Raw genomic sequence first — 20,485 nt, forward strand, 5'->3', positions numbered from 1 at the left:
CTCTCTCTCTCTTTACCCCCCCCCCTCTCTCTCTCTCTCTCTATGTTTCTCTCTCTTCACCCCTCTCTCTCTCTCTCTTTCTCTCTGTCTCTCTCTCTCTTTACCCTCTCTCTCTCTCTGTCTCTCTCTACCCCTCTCCCTCTCTGTCTCTCTCTCTCTCTTTACCCCTCTCTCTCTCTCTTTACCCCCCCCCTCTCTCTCTCTCTCTCTATCTACCTCTACCCCCCTCTCTGTCCCTATCTCTCTCTCTCTCCCTCTCTCTCTCTCTTTACCCCCCCTCTCTCTCTCTCTCTCTCTCTCTCTCCCTCTCTCTCTCTCTATCTACCTCTACCCCCCTCTCTCTGTCTCTCTCTCTTTACCCCTCTCTCTCTCTACCCCTACCCCCCTCTCTCTCTCTCTTTACCCCTCTCTCTCTCTTTCTCTGTCTCTCTCTGTCTCTCTCTCTCTCTCACTCTCTCTATCTCTCTCTCTCTCTCTCTATCTACCTCTACCCTCTCTCTCTTTCTCTCTCTGTTTCTCTCTCTTTACCCCTCTCTCTCTGTCTCTCTCTCTCTCTTTCCCCCTCTCTCTCTCTCTACATCTACCCCCCCCCCTCTCTCTCTCTCTCTCTCCCGAAACCCTCTTGGTATCTCACAGGATGAAATCCTAATTCTACCTGCTAAAAAACTCATACAGGTTTCTCCAGTGCTCCTTATTGCAGACTATTTACCAATCAGCTCCCTCTCTGCCTGTAAAAAAGGTTTCAGGAATATATGCCGTTTCAGGCTACTAACTAACTAATCACTTTTCTCCATACCACGATGCATGTGTGTGTTTCATCTCACTTCATTGACCCAAAAACGTTCAATTTCTTTCTGTCTGCTTCAAGGGGAGGGACATTTATTTTAAGTTCAGTATAACAAATGATCTGTCTTGCTCTCTTTGACTTCTGTGGGCACTGTAGAAATAATTCCAAGCTGTTTTGCGATGGTGTTGTGTTTCAGAAAGGTCAGCTGAATGTGTTGCTGTAGTAGAAGGCCCTTCAGGTCCATCCTCTCTGTCCTCCTGGGACTAACATGCTGTGTGGACTATACATTATACTGTCTTTCTACTGGTGTATGTGTGTGCACATTTATGTGTTTATGTCTATTCAATAGCAACAATGTGTGCTCATACACACACGGGTGGCAGACTGTGTTGCTGTTGAATAGACTGTTTCATTGCCAGACACATTTCTTTGTGAATGGGGAACCTCATGACTTTGTGGTGCTCTTGCTTGTCAGTATGGGAATCTGACACATTTACTTTGAATTGTGGGTTAATCTTCCCTGTATCACCCACAAGGGCTTAATCTGGGCCCAGGAAACTGTCTACAAGGTCCAATGTAACCCATTTTAACCCAGTTAAATAGAACATCGAAATGTGCATGTATGACATGCTAATCTCCATTAGAGGTCTTCACAGATCTAGCTGTACCCGAATACCCCGAGACCCAATCCGGGACGCGAGCCGGTCCGGATGAAGAATGAAACATTTTTTACGGGTCTGGGTCGGATCTGATATGATAGTCGTGGGTCTCAGGTGTAATTTTAACTGACTTGTCCGGGAAGGCCCGTACAGATCCGAGTGCTGCTGCAGTAGAGAGAGAGAGAGAGACATTATGTTTATGCTGCTCTTGCTTTTCATGGGAGTGGAGAGTGGAGTATGGCGCGTGTGTAGCTTGTTGATGACCATGACCAATCATAAGTCATCAAAGCGGCAATAGGCTACAGTCATAGAGTCTCTGTGTTAGGAGAAAAAAAGTTAGGAGATATCTAATCAATGGAAGATGATGGAATAAAAAATGATGGAATAAAAGTTCAAGGAGAAGGATAGGTTACAACGACCAAGAGGCAACAGGCTGCTACTTAATATTCTGAATGGAGTTGTTGTTGTTTGTAACTGTGTAGGACGAGAAAGCACATGCAGCCTCAATTAGCCTAGCCAGCTAACGTTAGCGAGCTTAACTAGCTTCTCCCGGTTGATGCAGACAAGACAGGTACTACATAGTCATACTTGATAAAAAATAACCTAGCAATGGCAGCTATTAGTCTACTATAGTGCTAGTTGGTTGCTGTCTCTCGTCTCTCCCTCCCTCCTCCCCGTGCCACTTGCTCACAGTACGCTAAAGCATTATCTCTCTCCCTCACACTTTATCAGCTCCAGTTAATAAAGTTGTTTAAAAAATGACTTTTCTGCTGCTTCCCTCACTCGGATTCTACCGGATCTGGATCAGACCAGGTCTATATAGAACACGTCTAGTTATCCTCTGGTCCGTTTGGAACGGGTCTCTATATTAAAAAATAATATTTATGCTTATCAGGTCCGTGTGGGCAAGCCCCAGATCCATTTCAGAACCGGTCCAAATGTTGGACCCATGAAGACCTCTATTCTCCCTGTCCTATAAGAGGAGATCATCAGCCGTCATTTAGCGTTATGTTAATCAGATAATTCAGTGTGTTAGATAGCGTTGCCTAAACCATTCCTGTGACAGAATCAATTGTTCATTTACATTTACTTAGCTAATGAAATACATTTCAATATGAGTGTGTTTGCATAATTCTGTCGAAACATGATTAAATGACACATTGCTTGTTTTGTCGCTGTGTCGAGGCCTCTCTCAAACTGATCATTATAAATGATGGAACTAATCATTGCAATATCATAACATCATATATTATACACCAGATATTTATATTTGTACAGTGAATAATTTAATGTGCTTATATAACCCTTACTTAATAATGCATATAGTACTTAAGATGCCTTATAGAGGAGAAGTGGGGACTTTAGACGCATTTGGGGAGATGGTGGTGGCAGTGACAGAGGGAGGGAGGTAGGGATGGAGGGAGGAAGATAGGGAGGGAGGGAGGGGGGTAGGAAGGTAGGGAGGTAGAGAGGTAGGTATGGATGGAGGGAGGGAAGGAGGTAGAGAAGTATGGATGGATGGAGGGAGGTAGGAAGGTAGGGAAGTAGAGAGGTATGGATGGATGGAGGGAGGTAGGAAGGTAGGGAGGTAGAGAGGTAGGGATGGATGGAGGGAGGGAAGGAGGTAGAGAAGTATGGATGGATGGAGGGAGGTAGGAAGGTAGGGAGGTAGAGAGGTATGGATGGATGGAGGGAGGTAGGAAGGTAGGGAGGTAGAGAGGTATGGATGGATGGAGGGAGGTAGGAAGGTAGGGAGGTAGAGAGGTATGTATGGATGGAGGGGGGTAGGAAGGTAGGGAGGTAGAGAGGTAGGTATGGATGGAGCGAGGGAGGGAGGTAGGTATGGATGGATGGAGGGAGGTAGGAAGGTAGGGAGGTAGAGAGGTATGGATAGATGGAGGGAGGTAGGGAGGTAGAGAGGTAGGTATGGATGGAGCGAGGGAGGGAGGTAGGGAGGTAGAGAGGTAGGTATGGATGGAGGGAGGTAAGGAGGGAGGAAGGGAGGGAAAGAGGGTAGGGAGAGAGAGTAGAGAGGGGAGGGAGGGAGGGAGGGAGGGAGGGAGGGAGGGAGGGAGGGAGGGAGGGTGAGGCATTGCTGTTCTACCTACTTTACAAACTGAAAATCTCATTAAGTGTGACACTGAAGATTAGTTAAGAGGGACCAAAGTGGAGAGAAAATGAGCTCACAAAGGGCTGCCTGCTCTGTGCTGTCAGTGAGGGGAGGAAGAGGAGGAGACTTTAGCTTTGTTTGCCTTCATTAATTCTGCATTGGAGCGAGCGGCTCTGAGGAGGCAAAACGCTTGCAGTCACTGATCAGAACAGGCTATGAGGATATGACAGGCGAACAGGTGCCCTCTCTTCCCTCCGAGGGAACACTCTCCCCCCCTTTAACTCTCCTCCTCAGGTCTTTAATTGGGGTGAATTTGCCATCGGGCCATCTGCGTGATGACAACATAAAGCCAGCTTTGATTTATGGAGCCTCAAGATGTATTAGAATCAGGATTCTAGAACACAAACAAACGACAGTGTGTGTCTTGGTATTAGAATCAAGATTTAAACACAAACTATTCACACATTTCTGTCTGGGTAAAGATGTTCATAAAAATGATCTGTAAGTCAGTGGTGCTATATGATACCACTGTACTTGACCTAACTGATCACTGCTGTGGTACAAGCTATCTTCCATCACTCAATCAACATGTAATCTCTGAAAAAGGTTAGACTTCAATTATGCCTGAACTAAACAGCAGAAGAAGATGAGAGAGTTGAGTTGACAAACAGACGGCCTGTTGTATGAGGAGGATGTCAGGTCATATACAACACTGTACATGTGTACTCACAGCGTTTTGTTATGGTTATGGTTAGAGAGGTCTTATCTGACTGGGACTGGGTGTTATATGAGGAGGATGTCAGGTCATATACAACACTGTACATGTGTACTCACAGCGTTTTGTTATGGTTATGGTTAGAGAGGTCTTATCTGACTGGGACTGGGTGTTGTATGAGGAGGATGTCAGGTCATATACAACACTGTACATGTGTACTCACAGCGTTTTGTTATGGTTATGATTAGAGAGGTCTTATCTGACTGGGACTGGGTGTTATATGAGGAGGATGTCAGGTCATATACAACACTGTACATGTGTACTCACAGCGTTTTGTTATGGTTATGGTTAGAGAGGTCTTATCTGACTGGGACTGGGTGTTGTATGAGGAGGATGTCAGGTCATATACAACACTGTACATGTGTACTCACAGCGTTTTGTTATGGTTATGGTTAGAGAGGTCTTATCTGACTGGGACTGGGTGTTGTATGAGGAGGATGTCAGGTCATATACAACACTGTACATGTGTACTCACAGCGTTTTGTTATGGTTATGGTTAGAGAGGTCTTATCTGACTGGGACTGGGTGTTGTATGAGGAGGATGTCAGGTCATATACAACACTGTACATGTGTACTCACAGCGTTTTGTTATGGTTATGGTTAGAGAGGTCTTATCTGACTGGGACTGGGTGTTATATGGAAAGTACAGGAAAAGCTCACGCAAAGTGTTTATTTGATTGTGCTAATTTTTAGTTAACCATTATTTAACTAGGCAAGTCAGTTATTAAGAACAAAGTCTTATTTACTATGACGGCCTACCAAAAGGCCAAAGGCCTCCTGCGGGGCCGAGGGCTCGGATTAAAAATAAAAGTGAATTAAATAGAAATATTGGACAAAACACACATCCCGACAAGAGAGACAACACAACACTACATAAAGAGAGACCTAAGACAACAACACAGCATGGCAGCAACACATGACAACACAGCATGGTAGCAACACATGGCAATAACACGGTAGTAACACAATATAGCAGCAGCACAACATGGTAGCAGCACAAAACACAGACAACAGCATACCTACAACATTGTTGAATATTTATTGTTGAAAATATATTTCTTTCATGATAAGAAATGAGCTTCTTGGGTTTCATGCCAGTAATTTGTCTGCCTCTCACTGTCAACTGTGTTTATTTTCAGCAAACTTAACATGTGTAAATATTTGTATGAACATAACAAGATTCAACAATTGAGACATAAACTGAACAAGCTCCACATGTGACCAACAGAAATTTAATAATGTGTCCCTGAACAAAGGGGGGGGTCAAAATTAACAGTCATTGTCTGGTGAGGCCACCAGCTGCATTAAGTACTGCAGTGCATCTCCTCCTCATGGACTGCACCAGATTTGCCAGTTCTTGCTGTGAAATGACACCCCACTCTACCCCACTCTTCCACCAAGGCACCGGCAAGTTCCCAGACATTTCTGGGGGGAATGGCCCTACCCCTCACCCTCCGATCCAACAGGTCCCAGACGTGCTCAATGGGATTGAGATCCAGTCTCTTCGCTGGCCATGCAGAACACTGACATTCCTGTCTTGCAGGAAATTGCGCACAGAACAAGCAGTATGGCTGGTGGCATTGTCATGCTGGAGGGTCATGTCAGGATGAGCCTGCAGGAAGGGTACCACATGAGGGAAGAGGATGTCTTCCCTGTAACTCACAGCGTTGAGATTTCCTGCAATGACAACAAGCTCAGTCCGATGATGCTGTGACACACCGCCCCAGACCATGACAGACCCTCCACCTCCAAATCGATCCCGCTCCAGAGTATAGGCCTCGGTGTAACTCTCATTCCTTCGATGATAAACGCGAATCTGACCATCACCCCTGGTGAGACAAAACCGCAACTTGTCAGTGAAGAGCACTTTTTGCCAGTCCTGTCTGGTCCAGCGACGGTGGGTTTGTGCCGCTAGGCGACGTTGTTGCTGGTGTCGTCTGGTGAGGATCTGCTTTACAACAGGCCTACAACCCATCCGTCCAGCCTCTCTCAGCCTATTGCGGATAGTCTGAGCACTGATGGGGGGATTGTACATTTTTGGTGTAACTCGGGCAGTTGTTGTTGCCATCCTGTACCTGTCCCGCAGGTGTGATGTTCAGATGTACCGATCCTGTGCAGGTGTTGTTACACGTGGGCTGCCACTGCGAGGATGATCAGCTGTCCGTCCTGTTTCCCTGTAGACCTGTCTAAGGCGTCTCACAGTACAGACATTGCAATTTATCGCCCTGGCCACAACTGCAGTCCTCATGCCTCCTTGCAGCATGCCTAAGGAACGTTCACGCAGATGAACAGTGACCATGGGCATCTTTCGTTTGGTGTTTTTCAGAGTCAGTAGAAAGGCCTCTTTAGTGTCCTAAGTGTTCATAAATGTGACCTTAATTGTCTACTGTCTGTAAACTGTTAGTGTCTTAATGATCGTTCCACAGGTGATGTTCATTAATTGTTTATGGTTTATTGATCAAGCATGGGAAACAGTGTTTAAACCCTTTACAACGAAGACCTGTGAAGCAATTTCGATTTTTAAGAATTATCTTTGAAAGACAGAGTCCTGAAAAAAAGGGCATTTATTTTTTTGCTGAGTTCAGTTACATCCCTTTGAATGAGTCTATAGGGGCTAGATTCTATCCATATCGCGGAAGATCCGCATTATAGCATGATTAACGGTTAAAGGCAATGTTTCCACGTTTGCGTAGACATTCATGGTAAGTGCTGCATACAGATGTAGGATCTTAATTTGATCACCCTGTTGCAGGAGAACTTTCCTGCCATGGAGTAAATGTCAAACTTGAAATGTATATGAGGTTCAAGAAAGATTCTGAAGTTTGTAATTTCCACTTTGACAATTTGTTCTTGATTTTCCTCGTACAATTTATTGTTTGATCAACCCCTACAAAAATGTCCAACAATTACAATGCAAATACTAATTCACATTTCCTGTTTCTGCAGGATTACTTTCCTGCTGAATCAAAGAGGCTCAAATGAAGATCCTACTTCTGTATGTTGGCTCAATCGAAGATTAGCTTTAAGTGTCAATTGTGCTGTAGCGCAGAACTTCCGCGATATGGATTGAATTTAGGCCTCGGACGACGACTATGAGCCGAAAGAGGAATATTTGTGTGAATTTTTGTTATAGATACCAATAAAGCACAACAATGACGGAAGGGAACAAACAGGCAGTAAATAAATGGGAAGAGATTTTCGATGTACCAATTCCATGGCATATTTTATGAACTACACTTTGTTCAACACTTAGTTATTCAATTTAAATTATTATATAACATTCTTGCCACCAACAGAATGCTATGTATATATGCTATGCTACATATATATATGCTGCGAAGAGACAGAATCAATAGATCATTTATTCTGGTATTACTCCTATGTAGCTTGTTTCTGGTCACAGGTTCAGGAATGGTTAAAAAAATCACAACATGCACTTAAAATGAACCTTACAACTAGCAGTGTTGGGCGATGTGGAAAGCCATAGTCAATAAATAATGATAATACTGGTAGGAAAGGTTTTCTTCTTTAGCTCACAATCTGAGGATACTATACGATTAGAAAGGTAAAACTTCACAGCACAATGGAAAAATATATGTCCCATGGAAACCAAACGAGGGCGGTCTTTGGTGATAGGGTGGGATGGGCTGAGAGTGGCGAGGGGCGGGATTAAAGAGCTGAGGTCTTTGGTGATAGGGTGGGATGGGCTGAGAGTGGCTGAGGGGCGGGATTAAAGAGCTGAGGTCTTTGGTGATAGGGTGGGATGGGCTGAGAGTGGCTGAGGGGCGGGATTAAAGAGCTGAGGTCTATGGTGATAGGTGGGATGGGCTGAGAGTGGCGAGGGGCGGGATTAAAGAGCTGAGGTCTTTGGTGATAGGGTGGGATGGGCTGAGAGTGGCTGAGGGGCGGGATTAAAGAGCTGAGGTCTATGGTGATAGGTGGGATGGGCTGAGAGTGGCTGAGGGGCGGGATTAAAGAGCTGAGGTCTATGGTGATAGGGTGGGATGGGCTGAGAGTGGCTGAGGGGCGGGATTAAAGAGCTGAGGTCTTTGGTGATAGGGTGGTATGGGCTGAGAGTGGCTGAGGGGCGGGATTAAAGAGCTGAGGTCTATGGTGATAGGTGGGATGGGCTGAGAGTGGCGAGGGGCGGGATTAAAGAGTTGAGGTCTATGGTGATATGTGGGATGGGGTGAGAGTGACTGAGGGGCGGGATTAAAGAGCTGAGTTCTATGGTGATAGGTGGGATGGGCTGAGAGTGGCTGAGGGGCGGGATTAAAGAGCTGAGGTCTATGGTGATAGGTGGGATGGGCTGAGAGTGGCTGAGGGGCGGGATTAAAGAGCTGAGGTCTATGGTGATAGGTGGGATGGGGTGAGAGTGGCTGAGGGGCAGGATTAAAGAGCTGAGGTCTATGGTGGTAGGTGGGATGGGGTGAGAGTGGCTGAGGGGCGGGATTAAAGAGCTGATGTTTGGTAATGTATTATTGTTATCTGACTGCTTTATATAAAAGTACCATGTATGCTAAATGTATATGTAAAATGTATGTAGCAGAAAAGCAGTAACAAATATATATTGTCCTTTATGGAGGGGTAAAATGAAATGAAAAAGAAAAATACCACATGTAGTATATTATGTTTAGGGTGTGGTTGGCTGGTTGGAGCTCCAGACCCCTGATCACCTTAAATCACTGGTCTCTGCTCCACTTCCTTCACTATGTTTTTGGGACTGAGATTTTCCGTTCCATATTTACGGATGCCACAGGGAGCCTATGGTCATTTTACACTTACACATACATTTACATGTACACACATTCTTTCATCTGCACACACACACACACACACACACACACACACACACACACACACACACAAACACACACACACACACACACACACACACACACACACACACACACACACACACACACACACACACACACACACACACACAGTAAGAAAGATATGTTGCGTCTAACGGCCTTCTTACAAGACCATTAGGCAGTTCTAGTGCATGGTCTTCATGTGATATTACAGCCTTGCATAACAGCTGTCTCGCTCTCTGCAGGGCCGGCTCTATTCACCAGCTGGTTTCAGCCCAAGGCAAGCATACTGCGTAGTGATGTTACTAAGGACTCTGTTTTATGGCCTGGTCCTGTACTTATAGTAGGGGAATAGAGGAGAGGATTGCCTGTATGAGCCAATATACAGTCAGATGTATAGTGTTAGATCAAATAAAGAAAAACGTAAATATAAATATCTGTATTTCTACATATACAGTACCTGTCAATGGTTCAAACTGTCCTTATTTGCATGGGTTCTGACTGAATGTATAGCAAAAAGACTAGCTTGAAAGAGGTTGGCAATGGCGATATTGTAAGAAATAACTAGTGTTGTCGTTGCATTGTAAGAAAGAACTACAGCTTCAACACATTTCCATTGCATTCAAGTATGACAAAACAAATTCAACAATGACTATAAAAGTGTATTTGTATTTTTGTTATGTTCATAAGAAATATTGAAATGCATACAAGACTGCAAAGGATGTAAGTAGCTATAAGTATTATCTGGTAAATGGCCCGTTTCTTGTTAGTTACAGCTAGTCAGTCAATACTAAAGGAGGATTCTATACTCTCTCTGATAATGCTTTACTCAATTGGAGGTTAACTATATGTATTTGCAGGGTCACTCCTCCACTGTCCTCCCTCCTTCTCTCTCCTTATAGAACTGTCAAATTTCCCTTTCTTTCTGTCCTCTTTCTCCTTCGTCTTTCATAAGGGCTCTTTTCATTCAACACATTACAGTTTGCCGGCCTTCATTCTCCCTCCAGAATTACATCTCAGAAAAAGCTTTGCAGTTCCTTTACCATGGATATGATTGGACATTTTCAATAGGAGCTAAGTAGAACGTAGGAAGCTCATCTCTTCTCCAATCTTTTATCTACTGTCTTTTGCAAAAGTAGACTAATTTAGATTTTCTGTAGGTGGTTGTTTTTTACCGGTCTAAAATGGGTTGTGGGAAAAATATAAACTGTTACTAATTGTATTGTATGGTTTCATTATGGTATACAGATGTAGGATCTTCATTTGATCACTCTTTTGTTGCTGAGAATGTGTAGTGCATTCAGAAATGCTTCTAAAGTTTGCATTTCCACTTTAAAATGTCAGACCTGATGAATGTCAGCCCTAATGAAAAATGTATCAAAAATGTCCATTAATCATAATCTACATAACAATTCACATCTCCTGTTGCTGCAGGGTTATTTTTACAGCTGTAGCAAACTGGCTCAAATTAAGACCATACATCTGTATGTTAAGTATGAGTAATACCTTCACTTTTCTGGCAGACTTATCTTTAGTATGACATGGTACTGTCCTGGCGTCCCTCACGACGCCAGGACAGCGGAGTCAATCACCACCTTCCGGAGACACCTGAAACCCCACCTCTTCAAGGAATACCTACGATAGGATAAAGTGGTCCTTCTCACCCCCCCCCCCTTAAATGATTTAGATGCACTATTGTAAAGTGGCTGTTCCACTGGAAGTCAGAAGGTGAATTCACCAATTTGTAAGTCGCTCTGGATAAGAGCGTCTGCTAAATGACTTAAATGTAAAATGTAAATGTTTATGATATCATGCCATGTTGAAGTGTGAAACTCTTTGCTGTGCTGCAGTGAATTGTCAGCTAATGAACTTTAGGCCTCTAGTGAAACCTACTAATCAGTATTAAGATGTGTCAATAATAATTATAATTGCTAAATTGGCTTATCGTTTTAATTATTCAATGTTGTTAGTTTACTTTAATAAGATCATATACTTTCACGCTCATCATTAACCTGCTCATCCTAAATGTATGTCATGGAGGGATGTATTTCTTTTGCCATTACGTAGGTGGACCTAACCTCTGTTGCCCTCCTCATAAAATAAAATAAATTAGTTTCAATTGAAGATTTTGTTAAGACGCTCTGGATGCTGATTTTTTTTTTTTTGGGGGGGGGGGTGCCCCCTCCTGTACAGTAGTCTAGGGAAACTAAGAACAGAGACTGACATGTTGTCACCCATATCTGTGGTGTTTGCGTTAAGTCTTAGACCATGTCTCCATTTGTTTAAGCATATCGATATGGTACTTAAACTATAATTAGCCACACAATCAATGTTCTCTTTATTTGAATATATAGCATCACAGCACTGTAATGACGTTTCATACTCTGTAGATAAAAACAGTATTCCATCACTAAACAGTAAGTATTGGTTTAACAGCCTCATGAGCTATAGATTACTGCTACTGTTGGCAATGTAAAGGGTCTGTATGTCTTTAGACTGTGTGTGTGTGTGTGTGTGTGTGTGTGTGTGTGTGTGTGTGTGTGTGTGTGTGTGTGTGTGTGTGTGTGTGTGTGTGTGTGTGTGTGTGTGTGTGTGTGTGTGTGTGTGATATGGAGTTGGCCCCCCCTTTGCTGCTATAACAGCCTCTACTCTTCTGGAATGCTGGTCGATTAGGCCTGGCTCGCAGTCGGCATTCCAATTCATCCCAAAGGTGTTCGATGGGGTTGAGGTCAGGGCTCTGTGCAGGCCAGTCAAGTTCTTCCACACTGTTCTCGATAAACCGTTTCTGTATGGACCTCGCATTGTGGAACGGGGGCTTTGTCATGCTGAAACAAGAAAGGGTCTTCCCCAAACTGTTGCCACAAAGTTGGATGTACAGAATCGTCTAGAATATCATTGTGTGCTGTAGCGTTAAGATTTCCCTTCACTGGAACTAAGGGCCTTGCCCGAACCATGGAAAAACAGCCTCAGACCTTTATTCCTCCTCCACCAAACTTTACAGTTGGCACTATGTATTGGGGCAGGTAGCGTTCTTTTGGCATCCACCAAACCCAGATTCGTCGATCGGACTGCCAGATGGTGAAGCGTGATTCATTACTCCAGATAACACGTTTACTGTGCTCCAGTGTCCAATGGCGGCGAGCTTCACACCACTCCAGCCAACGCTTGGCATTGCGCATGGTGATCTTAAGCTTGTGTGCGGCGGCTCGGCCATGGAAACCCATTTTATGAAGCTCCCGACGAACACTTCTTGTGCTGACGTTGCTTCCAGTGGCAGTTTGGAACTTGATAGTGAGTGTTGCAACCGAGGACAGACGATTTTTAAGCGCTACGCACTTCAGCACTCGGCGGTCCTGTTCTGTGAGCTTGTGTGGCCTACCAATTCGCGGCTGAGCCGTTGTTGCTCCTAGACGTTTCCACTTCACAATAACAGCACTTACAGTTGACCGGGGCAGGTCTAGCATGGCAGATATTTGACGAACTGACTTGTTGGAAAGTCAATGAGCTCTTCAGTAAGGCCATTCTACTGCCAATGTTTGTCTATGGAGATTGCAGGGCTGTGTGCTCTATTTTATACACCTGTCAGCAATGGGTGTGGCTGAAATAGCCGAATCCACTCATTTGAAAAGGTGTCCCTAATTTTTTTATATATTGCGTAGGTTGTGATGGGAGTGTGTATGTGTGTGGTGTGGGCATTTGTGGGATAACGTGTGTGTACTCGTAGGCCATCATTGTCGACTGCTGTTCCGATGTGTTATGACTTACATCCTGAACACACGGAGCTCGTACAGCCCCATCTGACCCAGCCATCTCCCTATACCTATAGCCTAGGCCCAGGGGAAGACATCTGTCTGAGTCTGGCCTGTAGTCAGTTGTGAGGCGCAGGCCTCTGCTGGCCAGAGTGCTGCCATGTTTACCAGATGCACCGCCTGTCCCCCCAGGTAAACTAACCATCTGGCAGCACTGAGCCTCAGCAGACACACTGGGACAGGGCACAAAGCATGCTGGAAAATGGAGTCAAACACATTGGCCCCAGGCCCAAAGCATGCTGGATGATGGAGTCAAAGAAACTGGCCGTGGGCCTGAAGCTTCATAGATCAACTTGTGTGTGTGTGTGTGTGTGTGTGTGTGTGTGTGTGTGTGTGTGTGTGTGTGTGTGTGTGTGTGTGTGTGTGTGTGTGTGTGTGTGTGTGTGTGTGTGTGTATTGTACTGTGGCTGTGGCTGTCTATAAAGGACAATGGAGAAACAGTAAGTATGGATAAACATACACGCCATGCACATGTTTTTAAAGTACCATGAAATCATGCACATGTTTTAGAGTACCATGAAATCATGCACATGTTTTAGATTACCATGAAATCATGCACATGTTTTAGAGTACCATGAAATCATGCACATGTTTTAGATTACCATGAAATCATGCACATGTTTTAGAGTACCATGAAATCATGCACATGTTTTAGATTACAATGAAATCATGCACATGTTTTAGATTACCATGAAATCATGCACATGTTTTAGATTACCATGAAATCATGCACATGTTTTAGATTACCATGAAATCATGCACATGTTTTAGATTACCATGAAATCATGCACATGTTTTAGAGTACCATGAAATCATGCACATGTTTTAGATTACAATGAAATCATGCACATGTTTTAGATTACCATGAAATCATGCACATGTTTTAGAGTACCATGAAATCATGCACATGTTTTAGATTACAATGAAATCATGCACATGTTTTAGAGTACCATGAAATCATGCACATGTGTTAGAGTACCATGAAATCATGCACATGTTTGAGCGCAGTGCATTCGCAAAATACAGGACTCACTTATTATGATGTTATTTATGAGATATTAACATCAACTATTCTGCATGGAACAACATTAATTGATTTTATCAATCTACTCTCTATACAGTATACATGTATTTTACACATGCACTGTATCACCAGTTATAAGTCACTCATGATTACCATGTATAGGTCTTAAATCATACCCTCCCAACATGCCCTCAGTGTCCATACAAGACACTTCATTACATACATACAGTACACCCTGAGGCATAAGTCACAGTCTCACTGGGCTATTAGCCCTGTTGAGTAGGCTAATCTTCATTCATATTATACCTCAATATTAAACTGGAAACATTACCAATGACAGGGAAGATTTCTGATCAATACCTTTGTATTGTAATCTCCTTATGTAATCAATGAAACTGTGTATGTAGAAGCAATATGTAGTTTAATGTGAAGGAATTCATTTGGTATTTGAAGCCTTCAGAGCTGAAGGATATTCTGCCTACTCAGGTTCAGAGTGGACATAGGTCTACCTAAGCCTGAAATAGAGGTTGTAAAATGTCACCTGTAACTACTAGAGGTCGACCGATTATGATTTTTCAACGCCGATACCGATTATTGGAGGATGAAACATTTGGTTTAAATAATGCAAAAACAAAGTGTTGGAGAAGAAAGTAAAAGTGCAATATGTGCTATGTAACAAAGCTAACGTTTCAGTTCCTTGCTCAGAACATGAGAACATATGAAAGCTGGTGGTTCCTTTTAACATGAGTCTTCAAAATTCCCAGGTAAGAAGTTTTAGGTTGTAGTTATTATAGGAATTATAGGACTATTTCCCTCTATACCATTTGTATTTCATTAACCTTTGACTATTAGATGTTCTTATAGGCACTTTAGTATTGCCAGTGTAACAGTATAGCTTCCGTCCCTCTCCTCGCTCCTCCCTGGGCTCGAACCAGCAACACAACGGCAACAGCCACCATTGAAGAAGCGTTACCCATGCAGAGCAAGGGGAACAACTACTAGAAGGCTCAGAGCGAGTGACATTTGAAACGCTATTAGAGTGCGCTAACTAGCTAGCCATTTCACTTCGGTTACACCAGCCTCATCTCGGGAGTTGATGGGCTTGAAGTCATAAACAGCGCAATGCTTGACGCACAACGAAGAGCTGCTGGCAAAATGCACGAAAGTGCTGTTTGATTGATTGAATGTTTACGCGCTTGCTTCTGCCTACCACTGCTCAGTCAGATACTTAGATACTTGTATGCTTGTATGGTCAGTCAGATTATATGCAATGCAGGACACGCTAAATAATATCTAATAATATCATCAACCATGTGTAGTTAACTAGTGATTATGATTGATTGTTTTTTTATAAGATAAGTTTAATGCTAGCTAGAAACTTACCTTGGCTTACCCCTGAACAAGGCAGTTAACCCACCGTTCCTAGGCCGTCATTGAAAATAAGAATGTGTTCATAACTGACTTGCCTAGTTAAATGAAGGTATACAAATAAAACATAAAATATATATAAAAAATATATCTAAAAAAATTGGCGCCCAAAAATACCAATTTCCGATTGTTATGAAAACTTGAAATCGGCCCAAATTAATCGGACATTCCGATTAATCGGTCGACCTCTAGTAACCACAGTAAAATACAGTTACTTGCAACTACAGTAAATTACAGTCACCTGCAACTACAGTAACCTACAGCCCCCTGTAACTACAGTAATGAGTGGTTGTTTGCAGCATGATGAGGCTCATGTTAAAGGATGTCTTGTTTACCCTTCTGGCCATTGCTTACAGAAAGTTTCCTACAGAAATTATATTCATAATTACATACATCTACGTCTAACTAGGTTCAAATGGCTTTCAATCTGCAGTTCAAAATGCATACAAGGTAATTAAGGGATCTTTTCAATCTGTAACAATGAAGCATTACACATTCCACGGTATGCATATTCAGGTAATTTCCAAATGAGCTGACATATGCAGTGTTTGAACATGCATGCACTCATATAAATTTGGAACGTTGTCTTTACATTTCAATCAAGCTGTAAAGCTGAACTTCCGCGATGTGTTTTGAATAGAGCCCTCAATGTAATTATCTTTTTTATTCGTTCTCTTCTCTCAGCACCCTATACGAACCATATAGGCATATTCTCCCCCTAAACAATGATATGCTTAAACTGGGCTATAGGGATCGCCCCTTAGTGCTGACACGGTCTGAGGAAGTCAATTCATGTCCAAAGGGCCAACTGATTGGTAGCGAAACCTTATTTTCTATGTATCGATCCCAGAGGGCCTCGGCCCATGAAATGCAAAAATCTCTGGGCAAGACAGATCTGCTGTCACGTCTTACAGTAGAAATCAGCCAATCAATGTCACTCCCCTCCGCCGGGGCCTGTATGAACCTAATTCCAGTCATCGTGGCTAAATGGTGAAAACCTGGGGGTTCATCAATCATCAATCCAAGCAGCGCTTTGTGCTTAATAGTCTGGTCTTTACTGAATAGCCACTGCATTTATCTGGGGGAGCCAAGTGGAAATCCCTTCTACCATCTGAGAGGAGAGAGAGAGAGAGAGAGAGAGAGAGAGAGAGAGAGAGAGAGAGAGAGAGAGAGAGAGAGGGGAAAAACAATGTCTAAAATACTTTGATCGCTGTGTTGTGTCTCTCACACATTCTATTTCCCAAATGGGGGCTGTCTGTTAACATGTTTCGAAATTGAAGCTCGCTGAAAGATGGATTACCGGTATCTCTCCTGTCCTCTCCCCACTTCAGAGTCCATTTTGTCTGTTTTGTAGAAAGCTGTGTGTAGTGCCTGAATGTGAAGTCAATTTTTTCTGAATCTGATATTAATATCTGCTGAAGTGTCTCTTCGCCTGTTTGATTGTCTCAAGTACTACCGTGTCGCCTATAACAGTATGACATATCAGTTAGTGAAACGGATCTCCTCTTCTCTCTCTGTTTCAGGTGAAAAGTGTTCATGCTTCCAAGGCGGACCTCCTCAAGTCGGGCAGCCCCAAGTCGACGTTAAAACACATATGGACAGAAAGCAGCAAGGACCTGTCAATCAGCAGGTTGTTGTCACAGACTCTCCATGGCAAAGAGAACACCACGGCCCTGGACCTGCGCTACGACACCCCGGAGCCCTACTCCGAGCAGGACCTCTGGGACTGGCTGAGGAACTCTACCGACCTCCAGGATTCTAGAGCAAGAGCTAAGCGGCGGCCTATGGTCAAGACGGGCAAATTCAAGAAGATGTTCGGTTGGGGAGACTTCCACTCCAACATTAAGACGGTCAAGCTCAACCTCCTCATCACCGGGAAGATCGTGGATCACGGCAACGGAACCTTCAGCGTCTACTTCAGACACAACTCCACAGGCCAGGGCAACGTGTCTGTGAGTCTCGTCCCACCAACCAAGGTCGTGGAGTTCGACGTGGCGGCCCAGCAGTCCGTGATTGACGCCAAGGACTCCAAGTCCTTCAACTGCCGCATCGAGTACGAGAAGGTGGAGAAGGGTGCCAGGAACACGCTGTGTAACTTCGACCCTTCCAAGACGTGTTACCAGGAGCAGACTCAGAGCCACGTCTCCTGGCTCTGTTCCAAGCCCTTTAAAGTCATCTGCATCTACATCTCCTTCTACAGCACTGACTACAAGCTGGTGCAGAAAGTCTGTCCGGACTACAACTACCACAGTGACACTCCCTACTTCCCCTCTGGCTGACCACTCCCACAACAACAATCCCAATGTGAAGGACCAGTAAGTTACAAAGCGGGGCTTGTTCTTCTTTTTCCCCGCCCAGAGAAATATATGTTAGCTGTACTGTTCTGAAAATAAAAGAATGTGTAAAATGAATTGATTATCTATTTATGAAATTAAGGCAATAGAGAAAGTAAAGACTTATGGGGTATTATTATTTTGTCTTTCAAGTGTTGTGCAAAACCATTATTATTATAAATATAATAATTATTATATTAATATTATTAGTATACAAATACTATGACTAAACAATAATATTGATTATAATTCATTTGTTTTTATAGATTTCATACCTTTTTTCATCAGTGATTTCATAGATGCATCATGTGTACATATTTGGGGTTGATAGTTCCATGTGTAACTAAGTAAAATCAGAATTTCAAATAAGTCTTATTAGTTTGTAACAACTTGTTAATGTTATCAATATGTTATATTCATTTTCTTGGTCCAGTTTGATTCTTGGTGCTTTAATTTTCTCCTTTTAGTATTTCTTACTTTGCTCCTTAGGGCCACCATACTTTCTGTATGAAAGTTCATTTCTGTGAGCTACCAATTGGATGGCAGCATACATGATTCTATGTTTTGTTTGCACCTGCAATACTCTTCATTCATAGCAGCTCAATTCCGCTCTCTCAGAAATAACAGTCCAGACTCCTACCCTTGAAGGTCTACAAGATCCCCACACATTTCCAAATCCTTTGACCCCACAGTCGAGAGAGCTGAGGAAGAGGAGAGTGTCAGTGTGCAATCCAAGTAGGTGGTCTTACCACTGACAGTAGGTGGTCTTAGCACTGACAGTAGGTGGTCTTACCACTGACAGTAGGTGGTCTTACCACTGACAGTAGGTGGTCTTAGCACTGACAGTAGGTGGTCTTACCACTGACAGTAGGTGGTCTTACCACTGACAGTAGGTGGTCTTACCACTGACAGTAGGTGGTCTTACCACTGACAGTAGGTGGTCTTACCACTGACAGGATTCTCCCGCAGGCATGTTTTATAAAAAATAAACGCATTTTACATGTTCAGGAATGATGCTGTTCAATCTTCAGCTTGTCCCTGTATAAGTCCTGGCTCAGATTATTATTAGCAAATCACAGCCTTATTAGGTTTATTGTTAATATTCAGTTGTGATTGATTGGGGGGCTTTGCTCATTGTCATTGACTTAATAAAAATTGTAATGTAATGAATTCTATATCTTAGAGAGCCTAATTTGTATGAATGGTTTGTATTGTCCATAGTTTATTCTGAATTGAGCTGCGTCTGTATATGCCCACATAAAGCTGTCTACCCCTTCCCACAATCTCTCTCTCTCTCTCTCTCTCTCTCTCTCTCTCTCTCTCTCTCTCTCTCGTGAATCCATGAAAACAGCAACCCTTGTACATACGCTGTAGAACTGTCTAAATATATTACAAGTATTCATCAAATGTATGGCTTTTATTTCTGGGGGAAGGATGGGATGGAGGTGTACATATGAATAAAAATACTGTATGTTTTATCAGTTGAACGTTCTTGCATGTGAGTTCTTTATATGCGCGTCTCACTGATTATTATAATGGTAGGACTTGAAGGTCAATAAATGTTAAGGGTCTGCATTGCCAGACATTTAAGCATGTACAGTGAATATTCTCAATGAGTGTTCCAACACATTGTACCTAATAGTCTACAGTATACATGTAATATATCAAGAATATCCCAATAGTGTGCATCAGTATTCCCACATCGTTCTCCAAAAATACAGATCAATCTGAGCTCCATGCTTCTCTTAGCGCATCATAATGTCACATTATCTGTTGACCCACCATACCTTTTTGTGCATTTAGATCCCTGAACTTCTTAGACTTGGGCCTTGATGTTCCTGATCAAGACAGGAATCAAACTTCTTGCAACTTCATCGAAACAAAACTGATCACACCATCCAAATTCACTCCAAGACCAATCAAAAACACATACATTACATATACAGTAAGCTCTTTACTTCCTGAGTTTGATCATCATTACTTCCAAGAATCACTCTGATCTCATACCAACCATACCATGTTTCCCTCATAGTCTACAGAGAGAAGTAGTGTCCCTAGAAGAGGCATGGAGGAGATTGAGAGTAAGTGCCGTTTGGAGTCAATAGCAGATAGCAGCGTCTGTTGTGGGACGACTCAGTGCAGTGGCACCTGCCATGGAAGCCTCGTAGTCGGCAGTTAGGATCAGCACTCGGCTTTACAGCGATTAGAACCCTCTGGGGGTGAAATCCGCTCCTCGCTAGGTTTATCTGGCTCACAATTTATTAGTAATTAAAGTGTGTGCCAGTTTTGTGTGTTCATCGGCTGTCTGTGGGGTGCTTTTACAGCCGGTCTCATTAAGGAGTAGGCTTCCTAAAGCAAAGCACTGAATGCTTCACTTTTAATAAGTCTACTGGGATTCACTCTAATGTGTGATATAGGCATACATTTTGAACGTATACACTCAAACATACTGTATTAGAGATAAATTGCTCCACAAGGAATAGTATGTCTAGAAATGTATGTATACAGCCGGTATCTTCATCGGCAAAGTCATGTGGGCTAATTACCCAAAGCAATTTGCATACTTATCTCAGTTCAGATTAGACCAGATCAATCGAGACCATATTAATGTGGCCATTATATCTATTCAGTGACAGACTCAAAGCAATACACATGATGATCAGGGATGGGCTGTTGGTCATACACATACACAAATGTCAGTAGTTCTTGCACAATAAGTTACCAGTAAGTTATACTATTCACT

General features: G+C 43.1%; 1 protein-coding gene across 1 annotated transcript in view; it reads left to right on the forward strand.

The window, feature by feature from the left end:
• Positions 1 to 19,080, forward strand: part of LOC135552019 (neurexophilin-1) — a 44,842-nt gene extending 25,762 nt beyond the window's left edge. Inside the window, exon 2 of the mRNA XM_064983364.1 lies at positions 16,933 to 19,080. Coding sequence (XP_064839436.1) covers positions 16,933 to 17,688 — 756 coding nt within the window. The 3' untranslated portion in view covers positions 17,689 to 19,080. The remainder of the gene's footprint in view (positions 1 to 16,932) is intronic.
• The last annotated feature ends 1,405 nt before the right edge of the window (positions 19,081 to 20,485 follow it).

This window comes from Oncorhynchus masou, chromosome 13, assembly GCF_036934945.1.
Source record: "Oncorhynchus masou masou isolate Uvic2021 chromosome 13, UVic_Omas_1.1, whole genome shotgun sequence".
Taxonomy (NCBI): domain Eukaryota; kingdom Metazoa; phylum Chordata; class Actinopteri; order Salmoniformes; family Salmonidae; genus Oncorhynchus; species Oncorhynchus masou.